The 20,123-nt window shown below is 40.8% G+C and overlaps 2 protein-coding genes across 3 annotated transcripts; both read left to right on the forward strand.

The window, feature by feature from the left end:
* The first annotated feature begins 1,422 nt into the window (after positions 1 to 1,422).
* dohh (deoxyhypusine hydroxylase/monooxygenase) lies at positions 1,423 to 7,267 on the forward strand. Of its 2 annotated transcripts, none has more exons than XM_035177272.2 (6): positions 1,423 to 1,529; positions 2,046 to 2,155; positions 3,080 to 3,247; positions 3,749 to 3,825; positions 4,415 to 4,670; positions 5,908 to 7,267. In XM_035177272.2, the coding sequence occupies exons 2-6, from the start codon at positions 2,050 to 2,052 to the stop codon at positions 6,216 to 6,218; spliced, it is 918 nt and encodes a 305-aa protein (XP_035033163.1). In that variant the 5' UTR covers positions 1,423 to 1,529; positions 2,046 to 2,049; the 3' UTR covers positions 6,219 to 7,267. The 2 variants fall into 2 exon arrangements, with proteins under 2 accessions (XP_035033163.1, XP_035033164.1); XM_035177273.2 differs by having other exon boundaries at positions 1,444 to 1,585.
* A 1,288-nt stretch (positions 7,268 to 8,555) lies between these two features.
* Positions 8,556 to 16,216, forward strand: LOC118121132 (radial spoke head protein 4 homolog A). Its single transcript, XM_035176805.2, has 7 exons — positions 8,556 to 8,793; positions 9,638 to 9,860; positions 10,361 to 10,654; positions 11,023 to 11,472; positions 11,571 to 11,709; positions 15,520 to 15,637; positions 15,745 to 16,216. Exons 1-7 carry the CDS (start codon positions 8,693 to 8,695, stop codon positions 15,971 to 15,973), a joined length of 1,554 nt encoding a protein of 517 aa, XP_035032696.1. The 5' UTR covers positions 8,556 to 8,692; the 3' UTR covers positions 15,974 to 16,216.
* The last annotated feature ends 3,907 nt before the right edge of the window (positions 16,217 to 20,123 follow it).

The following is a 20,123-nucleotide window of genomic DNA, read 5'->3' on the forward strand; positions in this document are numbered from 1 at the left end:
AGCACAGAAAACAGCACATTATCAACATTTATCAGCAGCAGGTAGCAGCAGCAACTTCATATTTTACAGTAACTTCATTTTAACTTAAATTATTTGGATTAACTAACTTTAACAGTATTTAAGGCAAAGTCAAAAAGACAACAGCCAATCAGATGTCTCCTGTCGAAGGTGTCCAATCAGATTTGTCCTGTTGTCACAGCCACAGTGGAGTTATTGACGGAATGTCGCTGTCAATCAAAATCACCTTCAAATTCAAATCTCAGCATCTGGTTGCTATGGTGATGGAAACACCTACTGATGAAGGAAGTTTTCCCAATCATTTATTTCAGTAAATACTTGAGTCATGAAGGTATTTGTAATGTAACTACATTTGATTTACATTTGAAATAATAATAATGTTATGAATAATGTTATTTAATACTATTTAATTATATGTTTAAAACTCTTTGTGTGTGTAAAATAATCCTTTATTAGTCCTTAGTCCCACAATTTTCCAATTAACCCTTACATAGTGTTTGGGTCAAATATGACCCTTTTGACATTTGACAGCAGTAACAATACACTAAATGTCATTCTTCTAGCCTGGAATGTGATGACTTTTCCAAAAGTCACACCAGATACACAAAAAGCATGTGTATGTGTATGTGCGACAAAAATTGTGGGAGGAGTAACGGGACAAATAATATGTAATGCATGACATTACATATTGTCATGCATTACATATATGTCATTCATTGCCTAATAATAAACCTGCAGAATAATAATATGTAATTGCCTAGGGGTGTGTAGGTAGCATTCACTAAGGCTGAAGCCAAAACAAAAATTAGGAGTAAGATCATGACCGACTGGCAAAAACAATGGGATGAGGGAGGAAAAGGACGTCATCTATATCAAATAAAGCAAACAGTGGGAGGAATGAAAACGATAGGGAAAAACACCAGAGAGCAAACAGTCATATCAGAGGGATTAAGATGAGGACACACAGGATTAATCAAAACAATGCATTTAATTGGGAAACATCCATCAGGACAGTGTGAATGTGGTTAAGGGGAAGAAACTGTGGAACATGTCATCTGTCACTGCCATAAATATAACACAGAGAGAGGAAAGCTACAGAAGGAGCCGATGAAACGTGGGATGGAAGCGTTAAACCTAAAGAATCTGTTCAGTATTGAGGAGGGGAAATATAAAGCCTTGTTTGAGTTTTTAAAAGAAACTGGATAAATGCACAGGATTTAAGTTGTTTTTCTGTTTTTGTTTTATGTATTTCCACAGACTCTGACCCATACTCCAGCATAATAGGTGGCGGTAATTCACCTTAAACGTTAGGTGCCACCCTACATTAAACAAAAAGAAGGGGCGTGAAAACTGAAGGGGGCAGTAATGCAACGCTATGAATGCCAGCTGCCGTGAAGCCTCGGTAGGAGGAGGAGAAGAAGAAGAAGAGGCGGAAGTAGCCGGTTGGGGGCGCGTGCAGCAGCAGCATCAGTAGTTGCCCGTCTCCAGAGCTGTGTGTGTTGTCTCTGAAGGTTTGTACACTTCTGCTCCGTCCACCCTGCTGGTGTTTGTGACTCACGTTGTGTAGGTGAGTCATTGTGAGGCATGTTTAGCCGGAGTTTACCTGGCGGAGGTGTAACTGAGGAAGCTAACAGTTAGTTTCAGCCGGCTCAGCGTTTTGTAACCACAGCTGGTCCCGTCATACGAGGCTGGGCGCTGTGTTATGTGACCAGAGCAGTGTCCACTCACACCACCAGCCTGGGACTGCCTTGAAGCTCAAACCAGAAGTTAAATACTCAGTGTCAGCCAGTTAAATAATGCAAACCACACTAGTAGTGGAATTTATGAATACGATCGTCTCTAAATCCTCAAAACTAAGTCCATTACAAAGTGACATATGTTGAAATATGAAACAAAGTGCTTCTTGCTGTCAGGTCAGTATGAGGTTGTGTTGGGTGGAATGTGTCCACATACCCATAGATGTATGTTTGTGTACATGTCGTCAGTCCACATCTGGCTGTAACGCAGCTGTGTGTCTTCCTGTGTAGAAGCATGGCCAGTGAGGAGAAAGTGGAAGCAGTGGGACAGGTTCTGGTGAACCCGAAACAGGACCTGACCCGGCGGTTCAGAGCCTTATTCACCCTGAGGAACCTGGGAGGTAAATGTCCACACAACATCTGCAAATCCTTTAGAGAAAATTAGAGATGAAATAAATGACAAGAAGATTCCACATCAAGCCAAGTAGCAAATTTACTCAGCCAGTGCTCAGTGATGGCAAAGTGATCTTTAGATCTAAGATTAGCCAGTTTGATGAGATCTGTTATAGTTACATTAATCTACTGTAAAAACCTGACATTGAATCTGTCAGAGGGCGGTTGTACCTAGTGGAGGAACTTGCATGTTTTTGAGTCATACTTGAAAACACGTCATCATGATTTTTAATTTCAAAAATCGATCCCATGCGTATACTCTGGTCCAGTCTTCATATCAGTGGTAAATTTGGATAAATTCCTCCGTAGTTTCCATGTTTTCAGGTTGAGACATTTCAGTTTAAGCACTGGGTCCATAGACTGTATATAAAAAGGACAGATAAATAGTGAATAACTCAGTCGTGATGTGTATGAATGACAACAGACAACATAATAACAGATAACATATGAGTAGGGGAGTTTCTGCTGTTCACAGCTCACGCCAGCTTTTTGTTATTGTCCACCTGTCGGGATATATTCAATCATATATTGTACCCTTTAATTTGTACAGCCCATATTCACAAATCACAATTTGTCTCATAGAGCATAATGAGGTGTGACATCGTCTGTTCTTAACCCTCAACAAGAGTATGGAAAAACTATAAAAAAAAGCAACCTATTAACAGGGGAAAAACGTAGAAACCTCGGAGAGAGCCAGTGCTCTGAAGAGCAACACCAACTATCGCAGTTTGAGCCGTCTTTTGCGATACGTATATCGCGCATGTTGACATCGCGATGACAATACATTTTCGATATATCGTGCAGCCCTAGTCTCTATTGTTGTTTTTCATTTTAACTGTGTGAACTGATTATATCCATATTCTGGATTTCAGGTACAGAAGCTATAAACTGGATCAGTAAGGCCTTCTCTGATGAGTCTGCCCTGCTGAAGCATGAGTTGGCCTACTGCCTGGGACAGATGCAGGACAGACAGGCCATCCCTGCTTTGACAGCTGTTCTCAAAGATGCACAGCAGGAGCCAATGGTTCGACATGAAGCAGGTAAATACCACACACTCATTATTAACCAACAAGAATGTTCATTGTCTTGTCCATGTAATGAGCAGTGGTAATGACTAGTGAGTAGTGGTGTAATAATGTAAACACTACTGATTGCTCATATATTAATTTAGTAAATACTACTGAGTACTCCTGGTTCAGCACATCAACATGTTCACTGGTTTTGTGTGTGTGTCTGTACTCATCACTGGTTGGTCTCTAGTTTACTTTGTCTGATTGTATGGAAATCTAATGTTTTCACTTCCTACAAAGTGAACAAAAAAAAAGATGAACAAAGACATCAAAAGTTGAGTTTTAACATAATCATGTACAGGAGAATGGTGTGTGCTGCCTGATCTATGACTGAACTGGGACTTTATACTATTATGCTAAAAATACATTGTGTGCATCTTTAGTAGTGCGCTTACAAATAATACACACAATCTACATGGAAACTGGAAGCAGCAGTGCTGTGTCTGTCCCTCTGACTGTCTGTGTTTATAGGAGAGGCTCTGGGAGCAATTGGTGATCCAGTGGTTCTGGACCTACTAAAAGAGTACAGTCAAGACCCTGTCATTGAGGTAAGAACATATCACTTAGCCAGTAAATTCCAAGGCAGTGACATCAGTCTAGTTTATATTTGAAACACTTGAGACAGATGCAGGACAGACAGGCCATACCTGCTTTGACAGCTGTTCTCAAAGATGCACAGCAGGAGCTGATGGTTTGACATGAAGCAGGTAAATACCACACACTCATTATGGGGCAATGGAAAAATGTCTCCTTGATAAACACTTGCATGGCTGAGTAACTCAAGTAACTTGATTACAAAAATTCATAGATGCAGATTATTTGCCTCAAAGGTTAATATCAAACTGACAGCAGGGTGGTGGACAAGTTTCCCAAACATTTGTTTCCTGTAACAAAGCAAATCCCCAGCGTGGCTTTGTGTGTATTTCAACTTTGGTGAACTTTGACCTGCGAGATTCGCCAGCATCCATGTATATGTGACTATAATCTGGGTTGTTAATTTTGGTGAAGTCATTTTAAGTGTATATCACACAAGGATCAATGGAGATGCACGTTATAGGCACCATTCTTTTTTTTTTTTTAATTTGTAATTTCTGTTATTTTTCTTCCTATTTCAAATGTTTTCCTCCCTCCCTGCAGGTTGCAGAGACGTGTCAGTTGGCTGTTCGTCGCCTGGAGTGGCTGCAGAGTAGAGGAGAGAAACAGTTGGAGGATGGAAGTACCGATGATAACCCCTACTGCTCTGTTGACCCGGCGCCCCCATCAGTGAACAAAAGTGTGTCAGAGCTGCGCTCCGCCCTGCTGAATGAGAGTCTGCCACTCTTTGAACGCTACCGCGCTATGTTTGCCTTGCGTAACCTGGGCAATGAGGAGGCTGTCCTGGCACTGGGAGATGGTAGGATACTATACTTAAAACTGCAGTTTTATCACTGCATGCATTCAAAACAACACAACAGTATCACTAGACCTGTGTAACTTTTCATGGTTCAGTTTTAAACTTCAGTCTTCAACCTGTGAAACTGATTCAATGCAAAATGGGAAAAAGGGCTGGACATTACACCTAATGGTTTAAACAATATATAGAGAGGTTTTTGTTTCTCACACAACAGTGACATTCACATTATTCTACACACTATAGTTCTGGATCATGTGTGTGTCGCACAAGTGTTTGTTTTAAATAGTAGAACATTGAAAATAGCGAGAGTAAATAGTCATAAGTGGCAAATCACAGCATGTCCATGTAAAATAAATACATTCTGCTTTATAAACATGCATACGTTTTTCATGATTCATTTAGTTTTTACCTGAAATTGTGAAAAACTGTGTTGGAAGGTATTAATGACGTTCACAATTCAGTAGGACGTAGAACACACAATTATGAATTGGGTTTAGATCTAAATGGATGGACATATGGTAGCAGTAAAGGTTTCAGTTGATAACACAGAAATGCCTAGGTTTGCACTTATTTAGAAATGGTCTCACCATCACAGTTTGTGATATAGTTTTTCCACCACTTACATGCTGATAAAAAGATATCTAAAAATAAAATTCTGATGATGGCTGAATGAGTTCTTTAAACTCCTTTTATTTCTAGATGCACTCCAAAACTCCAGTATGGGTCAGTCTGTGACTAGTTTGAGGCTCTGATGTGTTACAGAGTGAACACAGGGCCATGATGAATTCATGGTTTGTGACATGGGAGAGTGCATGACAATAATATTGCATGAAGAACTCGAGTCTGGTTCAGGCAAACCTAAGAGCAAATATTTACATACTGAAGATATCAACTGCTTTATCAACTGTATTTTTCATCGGTGCTTGTGTGCATGCTAGTAGAGTTTCCCTTTTTCCCTGAGTCTTATCATAGTTCGTATCATTAAATGAGCTGATGCTTATATTTCTTATAAGTAACCTTGTAATTCATTTACATTCAGTGCAAAACTGACCTGCATGTAGTCTGAAAACTTTCCAGGCAGCTGAACTTTGAGTCCAATGCAATGATGATGCATAGGGAACCCTACCTGTCATAGGTGCCCCCTGCTCTCTCAGCATCTCAGAGAAAGAGCTTTGTAATGATTAAACCTGTGTTTGACTTATGTTAAGAATAACTTGTGTGACATCTTTGTCTTCAGGTCTGCAGTGCTCTAGTGCTCTGTTCCGTCATGAGATCGGTTACGTCCTGGGTCAGATGCAGCACCCGGCAGCGGTTCCGGCGCTGAGTGCAGCCCTGGAGTCTGCCGGTGAGAACCCCATGGTCCGGCACGAGGCGGCAGAGGCCCTTGGCTCCATCGGCAAAGAGGACTGTCTGGCTGTGCTGCAGCGCTATTGCAAAGACAGTGAGCGTGTTGTCAAGGAGAGTTGTGAGGTTGCACTTGATATGCTGGAGTACGAGAACAGTGACCAGTTCCAGTATGCAGATGAACTGGTGAGGTTACAGGGATAAATGGTTAAAGGCCAGTGTCATAACTGAAGGGGCTTTCACCCTAATCCATTCTATATATTTATAACCATATACAACAGAGAGACCTGGATTAAGGGCTGCATCTGTAAAACTCTTGGATTCTGTGAGATGAGACTTTACAGCGTGAAATATACTCTGCACATAAAATCAAAAATGAAAGTTCAAGAGATTAATCAGATATGATTAGTGAGCTCTTGTATGTGATGATGGTGTTACTATGCACAGTATATGAATGAAGCCACGACAGTAAAGCACATCATCTGTGGACTGTTAGTGTGTAACAACTTGAAGTTTATTTCGCAACTCATCGAGAAGTGTTTTGTATTGTTTGCCTCCACACAATATGCTTCTTTTCGACTATCATTTACAGTTTTGTGGAAGCTACATAACCGCAGAAGTTTGAAGGCTTAAAAGACTGATGTGACAACTTCAACTGAAGAGCTTTTTTTATCTATCTGGGAGTTGTATGTTTGTATGGTTCTAGGTTGCACCATTGTATGATCAGGCCTGATGTCAGTTCATTCTGCTGTAACTAATGAAGACAAGTCAAAGACAAGCCAAAGACTAATCTGCTTCTCTGGATGTGGGAAAGTACACAGCCACCATCGTAGGAAGAGTTCATTCTCAACTGTATTCTTCTGCAGAGGTTGTCATCTCTAATGCTCCTCTGGTTGCTTTGTTACGAGATTACTGTGGAACACAGGTTGTCAATTTAACTTGTATTTCTTATAATTTACAGTCAGGTGTGTACTGTATGCATATTCAAATTATTCTGTGAACTTTTTTTTTAACCCACAGATATACATTCATACATGTCACAGTTGATATTTATGTACGTATATTTTGAGAGTGACCTAAACAGGGGCATATATAACTGGGCAGACAGAGGGTCCCTCACCCCCCCATCAGCACATCCTGGGAATAAATTAGTGTTGTCAAAGATAGCTATGTTATTTGACATAGTATAATAATATGCCATGAAATCATTATACCATTAAAGATGCAACATAAAGCATTTTTTATTTTTGAAAGATTGAACCCCCCTCTCATTTGCCTCAGAGTGGTTTGGTCCACTGTCCCACACGCACCCGCACACCACACACCACACACTCACTATGCTACAAAAGGTTATATTTGCCACTAAACTTGTTAGTTCCATCACTTATTTTGTGTCAAAACCATCAGACAACAAAAACAGATACATTTTCACTCACTTTATGCTAGACCTATAAAACTAAAACAAATTATCACCGAGGCTGACATAGCCCTCAAGAAAATTATCAATATGTGTATATATATTAATATTATAAACATTTTATATATGTGCTTTTATAGGCCTGTATAATAGAATTTTAACTTTACATTAAACAGCTATCAAAATCTTTTACAGATTACATTTTCACATATGACCAACAATTCCTCAAAAAAGTAAGTATACTGAAATATTATTTGACAGAGGTGACCCATATGTGACGGTTGTGACAAAATCTTGAACTTGTCATGTTAGCTCTCAAATACATTGAATCAATCAATTACAGCTTTCAAACAAACAAACAAAACAATAGGTTGTTTATAAACATTTTATTCACATTCAAATGTTTATTTGATTTTGACTTTGGATTCCTTCGGCCTCAGTGTTTTTTATGTCAGACCAAATTGCCTCATTTTGTTCTGCAGCCGGTATTGGCTATGCTTCCAAGTCTTCTAATTCCAGTGACAGATGTTGCCTAGCCATGCTGGGCTAAAACGCACAGACATTTTAAGACGGTGTTGACATATTATGGTTGTGCCACAGGAAATATTGATGAGGTTGAGGTCAAGGCTCTGTGAGGGCCAGTCAAGTTCTTCCACACCAAACTCACCCAACCATGCCTTTATCGACCTTGCTTTGTGCACTGGAACAGAAAAGGGCCTTCCCCAAACTGTTCCCACAAAGTTGGAAGCATAGAATTGTCCAAAATGTCTTAGCAGCATTAAGATTTCCCTTCAGTTGATCTAAGGGTCCGAGTCCAGCCAGTGGCAATGGGACTGAATGAAACACCTGAATTTGACGATTAAGGGCTGTGTCCCAATACTTTTCTCCATACAGTGTAGCAGTTGCTGTGAACATCCTAAACCTGTCAGCTGGAAGAGTTTTTTGAGGATGTTTGGGAATTAAAAAATTTGTGGAATGGCGGTAAATAGCAGATACAGTAGGTTAAAAAAAATCAAATAAACCTTCTGCAGCACTGCTCTAAAGACCACAATGTGTCCCACAGCATCCCAAATGATATATATTATGCCATTGTACACTTCACTACCTCCAGAGGGCGCAACGCTCCCAGCAACCGCTCTGCTACAGTAACCATAGCAACCAGTGAAGTTTGGATCTACGCTGCCTCGTTGTTGTCCAGTGTTCGTGGCCCGACACAAGAAATAGTCCCAGAAACCAGTGAAACAAACGCAGTGAGTGAAGGATGGAGAGAAAGCAGGACAGCAGCAGTGAAGTGACGCTGCAGGCAGCTGCCTTGCTGAAGACTGCCATGTTGAAACAGAGCACGAAGAGCGGCCTGAACCTGTAAGTACCGTGTGTCATGGTGTTGGCTAGAATCTGTGAACTTCATGTAAACAACTGTATTAGCCCATTAGCAAGATTCAAAACACTGTAGAAGTTGTAATTAAATAAAAATAAAATAAAACTGTGATTCAGATTCTGATGTGGTTAAAAGTTCGGCTTCATTTAACAGCCATTTCCAAGAGGCAGGGTAACTCCCTCCTCTACAGTAATCTGGATAACTGTGCTCAGCATTGACAACAGAGATCACATCTTAGAAACAACAGCAAATACTGTGTGTGTTCCAAAACAGTGTAAACATTAAGTCTGTTTTCAAAAGTGCAGATTCTTTTCTATTGATTGACTTTTAATTAACGTCAATTAATCACCTAGTTACCTAGTTGTCCTGCAGTGTTAAAGGGTTTTCTCAGCGGAGGTGTCCTGATAAACCAGGAAACCTGCTGCACACACAGTGATGGTTGTCAGCAGGAACTCAGATCCACTGATTTTGCACAGTGACGTCAGTATGAAGGACACTCCCACTGAACTGGAAATGGTTGAAAACCTTTGCACTTCGGCTGACATTTCTGTAAAGCTGAGCTACAGCTATAGATGCAAATATGTTCGTATTATTGATTATAACTGTTTATTCTGACTGTTTACTCAGTTTTACAACAAACGCTAACAGAGAGAGAGTCATGTAAATACAGTAAACATACAGAATACCACTCTAAGGAAAACGTCTGTATTTTGTACAACGGTAAATAGTATATTATATGTGAGAATATAATTTCTGTGTGCTTATTCTCTGCAATGACCAATGGATGATCCAATGCTCAGGAACTAGTATCGTTCTTTAATGTTCCAGCTATGACCACCTGACCCGGGTACTAATAAAGGTGATGGATGAGCAGCCACAGGATGTGGTGGACGTGATCGAGGATATAAGTCGTGACGTGAAGCGGGCTTTGTTTGAAGACAAGCAAAGCATCCTACGAGACCTTCCACAGACTACAGCTGCCGAGCTGCTGGCTGAACAGCAACGTCCACTGTTTTCTCGGCCAGAGGACACTGAGCAGGAGGATGAGCTGGTATTGGCTACATATAAGTAAATTGTACATTTGTCTTAGTGGTTTGAAGGTGAAATGACTTTTAATTAACATTGTAACATAATTTTAGACAGCCAATGACACCACTTTACATACTTTCAGCAGAAACTTGACACCAAATGATACTTTCCATCCCTTGTAGCCACTAATTACCTCCACCAAGCAGATTATAGCTGCCTCAGTTTGAACAAATCATAATATTTATGTTATGTTTTGATTAAAAGGGTTCAAAAATATTTATATTTGTTTATCTAACATATGCAAAAAATATATATATTTTGGTAAAAAAAACAACTCATGTATCTTATTCAAAAATATTTCCAGCCTTTTGCCTTGGATCCAAAAAAACTCAAAAATGACCAGTACAATGTTGCCTATTTGCATTTTGACCTGAAAACGTATGAGAAGAATACTTTGTTAATGTAACTGATATTTATATGAAGCTGAATATTCATAATGTGACAATGTTTATTTGTCTCCAGCAACAGGAAACACCTCTGCCTAATGTGAGTGAGATCGGCTTCTACCTGGAGCAGGCTGGAGTGGGTCTGGGCAGAGAGGAGATGCAGAGGATTTTTCTCGCGCTCAAGCAGCTTGTTGAGTCGCAGGAGCTCCTGCGCTGTAGACTGTGGGGGAAGATTCTGGGAACAGAGAGCAGCTATATTGTTGCTGAAGCTGAGTGCAGGGAGGGGGAGGAGGAGGAAGAGCAGATCACTGATGAAGCAGCTGAGGAAGAAGAGAGAGAGACCGGAACACAGGAGAGTGACGAGAGTGAGGTGAGGATTTGGAACGTAACAGATCAATGTACCAGAAAATCCTCATTAATTCTCTGAGAGTATCTGCCTCAGGTGCTGAGAGGACAAGGACATTCAATATAGTTGTTCATATTTTAGTCAGAGGCCTTTCTGTTTTCTGACTTAAATTATTATTGATTGCTAGAATTTCATTGTCCAATCAGAATCAGGTATAAAGAGAGGGTTACATTTCATAATTGTACCCCAAGCATCACACACAGTGTGGACATTTTGAGTTTTACTCATACAGTATGTTTTCTGCTTTGTATCTTTACACACATTTTAACCAAAAAATGTATTTTCAAGATAAAGAAATGATCTTTCTGGTCTTGTGATGGTTTTATTTACAGATGGATCCTCTTCCTCAGTCGACGTATAAACCCCCACCAGTGGTTCCAAAGGAGCCCATTGGAACAGGCACTAACAAGTTTGTTTACTATGTGTGTAAAGAGCCTGGTCTTCCTTGGGTAAAGCTGCCGTCAGTCAGTCCTGCGCAGATCGCTGTTGCTCGCCAGATCCGTAAATTCTTCACCGGGAAGCTGGACGCACCAGTTAACAGTTACCCGCCTTTTCCTGGGAATGAAGCCAACTACCTGAGAGCACAGATTGCTCGGATCTCTGCTGGCACACAGGTCAGCCCCCAGGGCTTCTTCCAGACTGGGGAGGAAGAAGGTGATGAGGAAGATGAGGCACCACGAGACAGCTATGAAGTGAATTCTGATTTTGAGGGCGTTCCAGTTAATGAGATGGCTGAGTCTTTGTCCACCTGGGTGCATCATGTTCATCACATCCTGCCGCAGGTACTAGTCTGATCAAAGCAAGTTCTGGAAAGCAAGTACCATTCTCTCAGCTGTTGTATGTGAATGCTTATTTAACATGAGGATGTGAACTATTTTAGGGTCGTTGTACTTGGATTAACATGGCTGTGAACTCAGAGGACTCGAATGAGGAAGAAGAGGCTGAGGAGAAACAGGAGCCTGATGAACCTGAGCCAGAAGTTGGGCCCCCTCTGCTCACTCCCCTTTCCCAAGATGAAGGTCAGTCTTTGTCTTTGAACATTGCTCTGCCGAACTAGGAAGGGGTTAATTTTTTTCTAACCCCACAGTTTCAGTTTCATTCATTTCTTTAAATAGTGTCCTCTGACTGTCCAGTTGCCAGAATCGAGAGAGAGAGGTCAGGAGCGTATAAATTGGGACCAAGCAGGGTGCGCAATGTGTTATATACAGTAGGTGGTGGTAATGCACCTTGACATAGTTGCCACACACCAATAAACCGAACAAAAGAGAAGAAGAGTGAACAATTTTGGATCTGATGATAACGATTTTAGAACCAAATAACAATTACATATAAAGTTGTTAGGGTGCTTTCATGCAGCCAAAAAGAGCAGATTGGCTGTTTAAAACTGTTACACGATGTGAAAGGTGTTTTAATTGTAAAATATCAATGCATTGTACTGTAACATTTACTGTTGTGCTGACTTCTCACCTAACCTCAGGAAATGTTATTGTGAGTAACATTATGTGACATTATGCTCACTGGAACACATATTTGTGTTTTTGCATTCTTTCACTTCCCATTCCCTCCCTCCAAAGTCTATTGTTGTTTTTTTTAGGTTTTTGTTTCCATGTCTGCTTACACAACTCAAGAGATCTCTGTTGGTAGCTTCAGAAAGGAGAAGCAATGGGTTGTCTATCTCCCCCATCCTTTTCACAACAGCATTTGAGATCATTCTGATTGGTGGAAGGCATGTGGTCCGAGGAGTCAGATCCCAGTCAGGTCAGCTACTCCCAGCCCTACGTAGCTATGATATAGCTAACCCTAACCCTAACCCTCCTTCAGATAGCAGCATGTACCTCCAGACTCCGGAACAGGCTGGAGGAACTGCTAACATGGGCCCAGATGAAAATAAAACCTACCAAGTCCTGCAGTCTCTCAAACCGGAGAGGAGTCAGGAGTGACAACATGTCTCTTTCAGTTGATGGTGAGAATATTCCACTCTTGGCGGACCAACCCGTGCGAAGCTTGGGAAGGCTTTACATAGCCGACCTGTCCGACAATCACATGGCTACCTAGCTTCGACCGAAGCTAACTGCCAGGGAAATTCAAGGTTTGGTGCTACCAGTTTACCAGTTTACCAACAGCTCTGAAGATGGATGCAAAAGCCAACTGTTACATCAGCAAATGGCTGGGCCTCCCCCGATGTCTTTCCACCATGGCACTGTTTGGGAGAAACACCATAAAGCTTCCATTGAAATCCATCAGTTTGGGCTACAAACCGGAAAAGGTGAACATCGTGTTCGAACTTAGAGACTCACCTGACCTCTGACTGTCCAAAACACCAATGCCCAAGTTCGTACAGGAGGTAAATGGAACATAACATAAATAGTAGACCAGGTCATCGGCTGGCTTAAACAGAGTTCAAATGTGATGTTCCTGGCCTCTCTCTCTCTCTCTCTCTCTCTCTCTCTCTCTCTCTCTCTCTCTCTCTCTCTCTCTCTCTCTCTCTCTCTCTCTCTCTCTCTTCTCTCCCCTTTTTGTCACCCACCTCTCCTCTCTTCCCCATTTTTCTCTGCTCACCCCAACCGGTCAAGGAAAATGGCCGCCCACACTGAGTCTGGTTCTGCCAGAGGTTTCTCCCAGTTAATGAGGGAGTTTTTTCTCTCCACAGTTGCTGAAGTGGTTGCTCATTGTGGGAACAAGCGGCAGGGTAATACAGCACGGTACAAGGACACCGGACATGCAATGTATGCCTACCCTGATACCAAAGCAGCGGCGGCAACCATCCTTCAGTGGCGGGTCATTTCTAGAGTTTTTGTCACCTGGAGTGGAGTGGATTATGAGAGCTGACCTTGACCACCAGTTAAGATCCCTCAAGAAATTACTACAACCTCCCTTTTGACTGGACATCGTGCTATGGTCCACCCCTACGCGTACAGCCATCACACCCGAACTGAAGGTTCCATGGGAAGAGGGAATCCAGTGGAAGTCAGCTGTAGAGGCTACACTCCTGAAATCCATTTGGGTCTCAGGCTCCAAGCAGAGGAAAGACGTCAAAGACGTCATGGAGGAAGCAGAACAAGGACGCTTCTAGTTTAGAATGAGGGATAAGGCATGGGGAAAATAGGGTTCTAGGGCCAGTTGCTCCACCACCTCGAGATGTTCCAGGATTAAAGGAGTGAAACATCAGCGAAGGGTGGCTGCCGGCTGATGACCCTGCAGCCTGCGCCAAGACACCTTTGGAGGTACGTTAGGCGGAAATGCCCAGCCGGTGGACCCACCTGTACTTATATCTAGATGCCTGAAATAAGGTCTGTGGTTACCAGAAGCTCAAGACATTTTCATGTTTTTATTCTATGACATTGGTAACCAACCTGTCGATCTCGAAGGCCTTAACTGTCAATGCCCATAACTCTCTGGACTCACTGGCTGACTCTCTGGACTCACGGCGCAGACCAGCTGTGTGGTGGTTTTCCATCGCTCACACAGGCGGGCCTGCTACTGGCGGCGGAGCTGCTGGTTTATCTCCTGCATTTCCTTGAATACAAATCAGATTATGTACGAAACTACATGCCAGGACTCTAAAATATGAAGACGTGCATCTTCTGGTCTTGCGATAACAATCAAAGTCCAGTTGGAACAAATGGATGGATTCAGAAAGTGAAACACTGGAGTGCTTTTACTTTAAACGGGTTCGGGAAGTGTTGGAAATACGTTTGTGACATAGACAGATAAACATTGGGTTTCAAAGCAGAATAAACAGAGAAAATTATCTTTCACCAGAGTTTTAATGTTTATCTGTTGAATTTATGTCACAAACATAAATGGTTGCAACACTTCCTGTATGTGTTTCAAATTAAAAGCACTCCTGCGTATATGTTGACCGAACCTGTTCTTTTTTTTATTGTGAAATATTTGCAGAAGCGGAAATTGCACAGCTTCATACTGTATAGTACTGGTATTTATTTGAGTACACAGGACTACATACACTTTTATACAAGGAAGTAGTCATATTTATGGCCATATTCAAGCCAAAGCCTATATGTAAAAACTTTGTGCAGCAGTAGCAGCTCCTCTGCAGAACATATTGTTGAACTGAGAAGCTAAATATTGTGCATGAAACAGATTTTGTAAATATGAATCGATATTAATGTGAGTATTGTGCATTGCATAACTGCCTTTTTCTGTTTATATTTCTGCTAGTTTATTAAGCCTTGAACAGAAATTGCAAAAAAGATGAAAAATATGACCCTCTTAAGTAGTTTTTTTTGGAAGATATTGGGGTGGTAGATCTTGGCTTGGCGTGGTGACCTCTGTTCTATGACATAAAATACAAAAGTAAATACCCCACTCATGGTTGACTTTCTAAGAGGGAAGGCTTTTGAGTGTTGAATCAAATTGCAAGTTGGAAGCTGTTGGACCAACCATGGTTTAGTTCAGTTATAACATCACATTAGTTTTTCACTTCTGAAGACTGGTGTTAGGTTTCAAATCAATCACAGTCAGAAAGGTGGGCGACTACTTGTGACGATTATCATGCTGAGCGAAACATGTATAAATCATTAACTTCCACAGAGCTTGTTTTCCACAATAATCCAAAAACCAAGGGAAAATCTCATTGGGTTTTTGTTGAAGGAACCAGGCTGATGTTAACTTCTGGGTGTTGGCATTTGTCATTCTTAAACACTTTAGCTCTATAGCATTTTTGGGATGGAAGGTTGAAAGGAAGGAGGAAGGAATATCATGCACAGACGTCTTTTTTAAGTTTAAGCCATGACTTCATGGTGCCTCTTCTTCTCAAACAAAACCTATGTCCTTGAAGGAAATTATTATTTTAAATTTTGTCTCAGAAATGTTCAACACCCCTCCTTGGACCTCCAAGATGTCCTCCACTCTCACCCCTCAGCATGCAGTAGCTGTGCTGCGTTCTAACCTCTGGCCGGGGGCATTTGCATATGCTTGTGGAAAGTAAGTAAAAAGATCAGGATATTCTGACTTCCTGAATCTGTTTTCTCTCAGTATACTAAAAGCAATATTGTAATTTACAAACAACCATGTGCTGTCTCTTCTCTTAGGAAGTTTGAGAACATATATGTTGGATGGGGTCTGAAGTATGCAGGGGAAGGGTACAGCCCACCTTTACCACCACAGCCACAGAGAGAATATCCCAGCGATCCAGAAATCACAGAGGCACTGGACCCGTCACTGAAGGAGGAACAGGCGCTGAGAGAAGTTTTGGAAGAGCAGCAAGTTGCCCAGGAGGAGTTGGAGGACACTGATGAAGAAGATGAAGATGATGGCTGAGAAAACCATTACACATTTTTTCAAGTAAAATTTGACCAACATTTGGCATTTAAGTTACTTGTGCATTTTTTAAGTAAAGAGTTTATTATCCAAAAGAGATTTCCATTTTGTCATAGTGCAAGTACTAACCATTGCAAATTGCAATTACAATGAAGTTGGATGTAAGTAAAAACAGATCAGGAAGGACAGGGAAATGACTGGAAATGTTTTTAAAAATATGAATAAAAGTTTTTACTTCAAAAATTTGATTTAAAGAATTTACAATATGCAAATTCATGAAGGAAAGGAGACAACATTGATCATGTTTTAAGATGATTGAGTGAGTGTGTGTGTCTTTTCTAAAACAGTAAACGAAAACAATAGTTGAGTGTATGTTATGTAGTATTTCTAAAGACCTTTAGGGTATTTTTTTCCATGATACCATATTTTAAATGATCACATCAATTCTCCAAAGCATTATGAGGTGTATCAGAGAAGAAGCCAGGTGTAACTATTTTAAACTCACTTTATTAACATGGTGAGGGTATAACATTATGAGAGCGATACACAGTAAAATCAGTATTTAATTTTGAATGAATGAATGTCCCTTAAGTTGATGGGAATTTACTGGTTTAGACTATGATGATATGGACATCAAAGAAGAGTAGGAGATTTCAGATCCATTTTAAAGCTTTATTTTGTGATGGTGAATTGTTGAGAAAATCAATTGATTGTAGTTTAATTTTCTACAATGAAGCAAACAGATATAAATATAAATCAATATACAGCTCTGAATAAAACATATTGATCAAGTCCTAATAACTGATGAGTGTTTATTAGTTAAAGTGCAGATCAGCAGGAGAGGGGAGGAGGAAACAGAAACTCCAGCTTGGTACAAACCAACTGCAGCTTCTGCTCTGATCACTGAGCAGCTGTGACCAGAGATAAACTCTCTATTGTCACTGTTACCACTGTTCCTCAAAAAAATGTTCATCATATGTAAAATGATTCATTCAGATCATCCTTCTATGAACGCCGTTCATGCACAACACTGCTCCTCTCGAGTCGTGAGATGATAGGCGTATGACGCAAGCACATTTGTGCGTGCCCACCTGGAAGCCATAGAGATTGCATTGCAGTGCCTGCAGTTTGAAAAAAATCCAAGTCTATGAGAGCAGTGTGTGCAACAGACTGTCCTGAGAATTTGTACAATTTAATACATTTTTAAAATAATACTGACGATTATAATGATAATTAACAAAAATGATCACTATCATCTTTTTTCCTTTTTTTCTTTGGGAGGGCGGCGCCCTATCGTGAACAGCAGGACTCAGCGTTAAAGTGACCAGAGCGACACGGATTCATTTATTTGCCCATTAAATTAAACAGGTAACCTTAGCCATCATTGCAACAATTGCCCCCCCCTGAGAAATTTGGCACTGTTCTTTTATGTAATCAAATGATAATCTTACTTAATCAAACAAAGGCAAAATATTGAAATTAATTAATAACATAATGCACTTGGCAACTGAACAGACAACACTCTTCAACAAAATAGAGAAAGTCTGAGAGTTGTATGTTTGTATTTTTCTAAATGTTAGTGTTGGTTCTGATGCAGGCTGCACCATAGTATGATCAGGCCTGATGTCAGTTCATTCTGCTGTAAATAATGAAGACAAGACTCCCCTATCCTGATAATAAATGAGTTGTCCCCTCATTATCATTTTAGAGATAGCTATATCATTTTACATTATATACTAATGTGCTTTGTAAGCATTTGTGCAAATTACAGATGCAACATAAAGCGTTTTTCAAGTATTGAAAGACAGAACCCCCCTCATTTGCCTCATTGGTTTGGTCCACTTCCCATCCCATGCACACTAGCTCTCTCAGAGCAATGCTATCTCCGTGGTTTCTGACCGCCTGTAAGTCAGAACTCTGCTATAGATCGTTTAAACAAAGGATGTGTCAGACTAGCTGCTTTTATTTTACCATCCTAGAAAAAAACATTTACATTTAACAAAACTGCATTTTGTTTTCTTTTTTACCTCACAGGTGAATCCTGAATCTCGGGACACCTTGTACGTGCAGAGTTCATAACTCGTAATTTGCAACCAATTTCCAGCTGTTTGGTTTGATAGAAATGTCAGATGTGTATATATGATACAGAATGGTTACATTAAAAATGCAGGTTTTCATACCAAAATACTTAGACCTCACTGACCAGATTGATGACTGACCATTGTTTTTAATTGATATTAAGTGTCAAACATGAGTCTCAGAGACCATGGCTATAGCTTCGAGAAGCACTGACAGCTGGATCATGGGATCTATGATGGGCTGTGTGCCACATCGCAGTTGCCCAAAATATCCATAACCTGTCAGTTTTAAGAGTTTTTGAGGATGTTTAGGAAGTCAAAATGTGTTCCAGGAAGGTATATAACAGATACAGTAGGGTTCCTAGTAAAAACTAGAATGTCTGCACTGCAGTTGTATGCCAACCATTGCAGTTTCCTTGTACATACAGTATTTCTACATACTTTTTTCCAGATTCATATTAGGTCACTGTGACCTTGACCTTTGACCACGGAAACATAATCAGTAAATCCAAATGAATTGTGCCAGATATAATGGAATTCCCTGATGGCAGTCCTAATGTCACATTCACAGGGACGTGAGGTGACGTCAATATGAGGCGGCTGTGGCTGAGTTGTAGAGCGGCCGTCCTCCAACAAGAAGGTCGGCAGTTCATCCCAGTCTTCTCCATCTGCATGCCGAAGTGTCCTTGGGCAAGATGCTGAACCCCGGATTGCCCCTAATAGAAAAAAAAAAGGAAAGTGCTGCTGATAGATGCACTGTATGAATGTGTGTGTGAATGGGTGAATGGGTGAATGGCAAACTATACTGTAAAGCGCTTTGAGTGGTCATCAAGACTAGAAAAACGCTTTATAAATACAAACCATTTATGACTCTGACCTTTTACCTCCAGGCACCTAAATATAATCAGTTCATCTTTGAGTCCAAGCGTTTGTATAAAATTTTAAAACATTCCCTCTTGCTGATCTTAAGATGTCATGTTCAAGAAAAACATAAACATACTTTGTAAGGCCAGCGTGGCCTTGACCATGGCTACCAAAATCAGATCAGTCAAAGTGAATATTTCTACCAAATTTGAAGAAATTCCCTCAAGACATTCCTAAGATATCGTGTTCACGGGAATGGGACAGACGGACGGACAGATGGACAGAAGGACCCGAAAACGTAATTCCTCCGGCCACTGGCTTTCGTCGGCGCGGAGGCATAAAAACGACAAAACATTATGTCGGGGGTCAAAATGACCGTCGGCTGGGCCAGGTAGGGAAAGGAGCCCAGTGTCCAGCTCAGACACTGTATATTACACTGCTATCTCAGAGTCTGCTGGAGTCAATAAGGTTACATTGGTGGATGGAGTCCCCCACAGACTGAAAGGTACTGTAATTCTGGTAAGTCACAGGGAAGACGGAACTTCGGAACGAAGATTGGGGGTCAATAAGAATATGTCACACAGTGGACTTAGTGTTGAGCGTTTTTCCAAGTTTTAAAGAACACATCAACCAAGCCGTGGTAAAATAATGATCATAATTCTTTCCATTAGAGAGATAACTATGACTATAAGAGTGATATCATTGTCATCAATGTTCACAAACGACAACACCTGAAAGCAGCACCAAAAAACTGAACTTATTTCCCCCCAGGGACGTGTGTGTGTACTTGTACTTATACCTTTTTCCGACGACCATTTTGAGCATAGGTTTAATGGGGTATGGACATTTTTGGAAAGTGAGGACATTTTGGCTGGTCCTCACTTTTTCTATTGACTTTTGAGGGTTAAGACCTGGTTTTAGGGTTCGGGTCCGAATTAGGTTTAGGTCATGGTAAGTGTTAGGGTTAGGCATTAAATTGTGATGGTTAAGGTTAAGGTAAGGGGCTGGCAAATGCATTATGCCAATGAGTGTCCTTACTATGTCGGAAGTACAAGAATGTGTGTATGTGTATGTACTCCACCTTGCTCCCGGAGAGGAGATGAGACATGACTCGCTAGAATCGTGGTATTGGGGTCACACATGGGAACAGGTACATAATAAAAGATCATCGTATTAATTCCATATCGGGTCATTCAAATGAAGATCAA

This window comes from Hippoglossus stenolepis, chromosome 14 (assembly GCF_022539355.2).
Source record: "Hippoglossus stenolepis isolate QCI-W04-F060 chromosome 14, HSTE1.2, whole genome shotgun sequence".
Lineage (NCBI taxonomy): Eukaryota > Metazoa > Chordata > Actinopteri > Pleuronectiformes > Pleuronectidae > Hippoglossus > Hippoglossus stenolepis.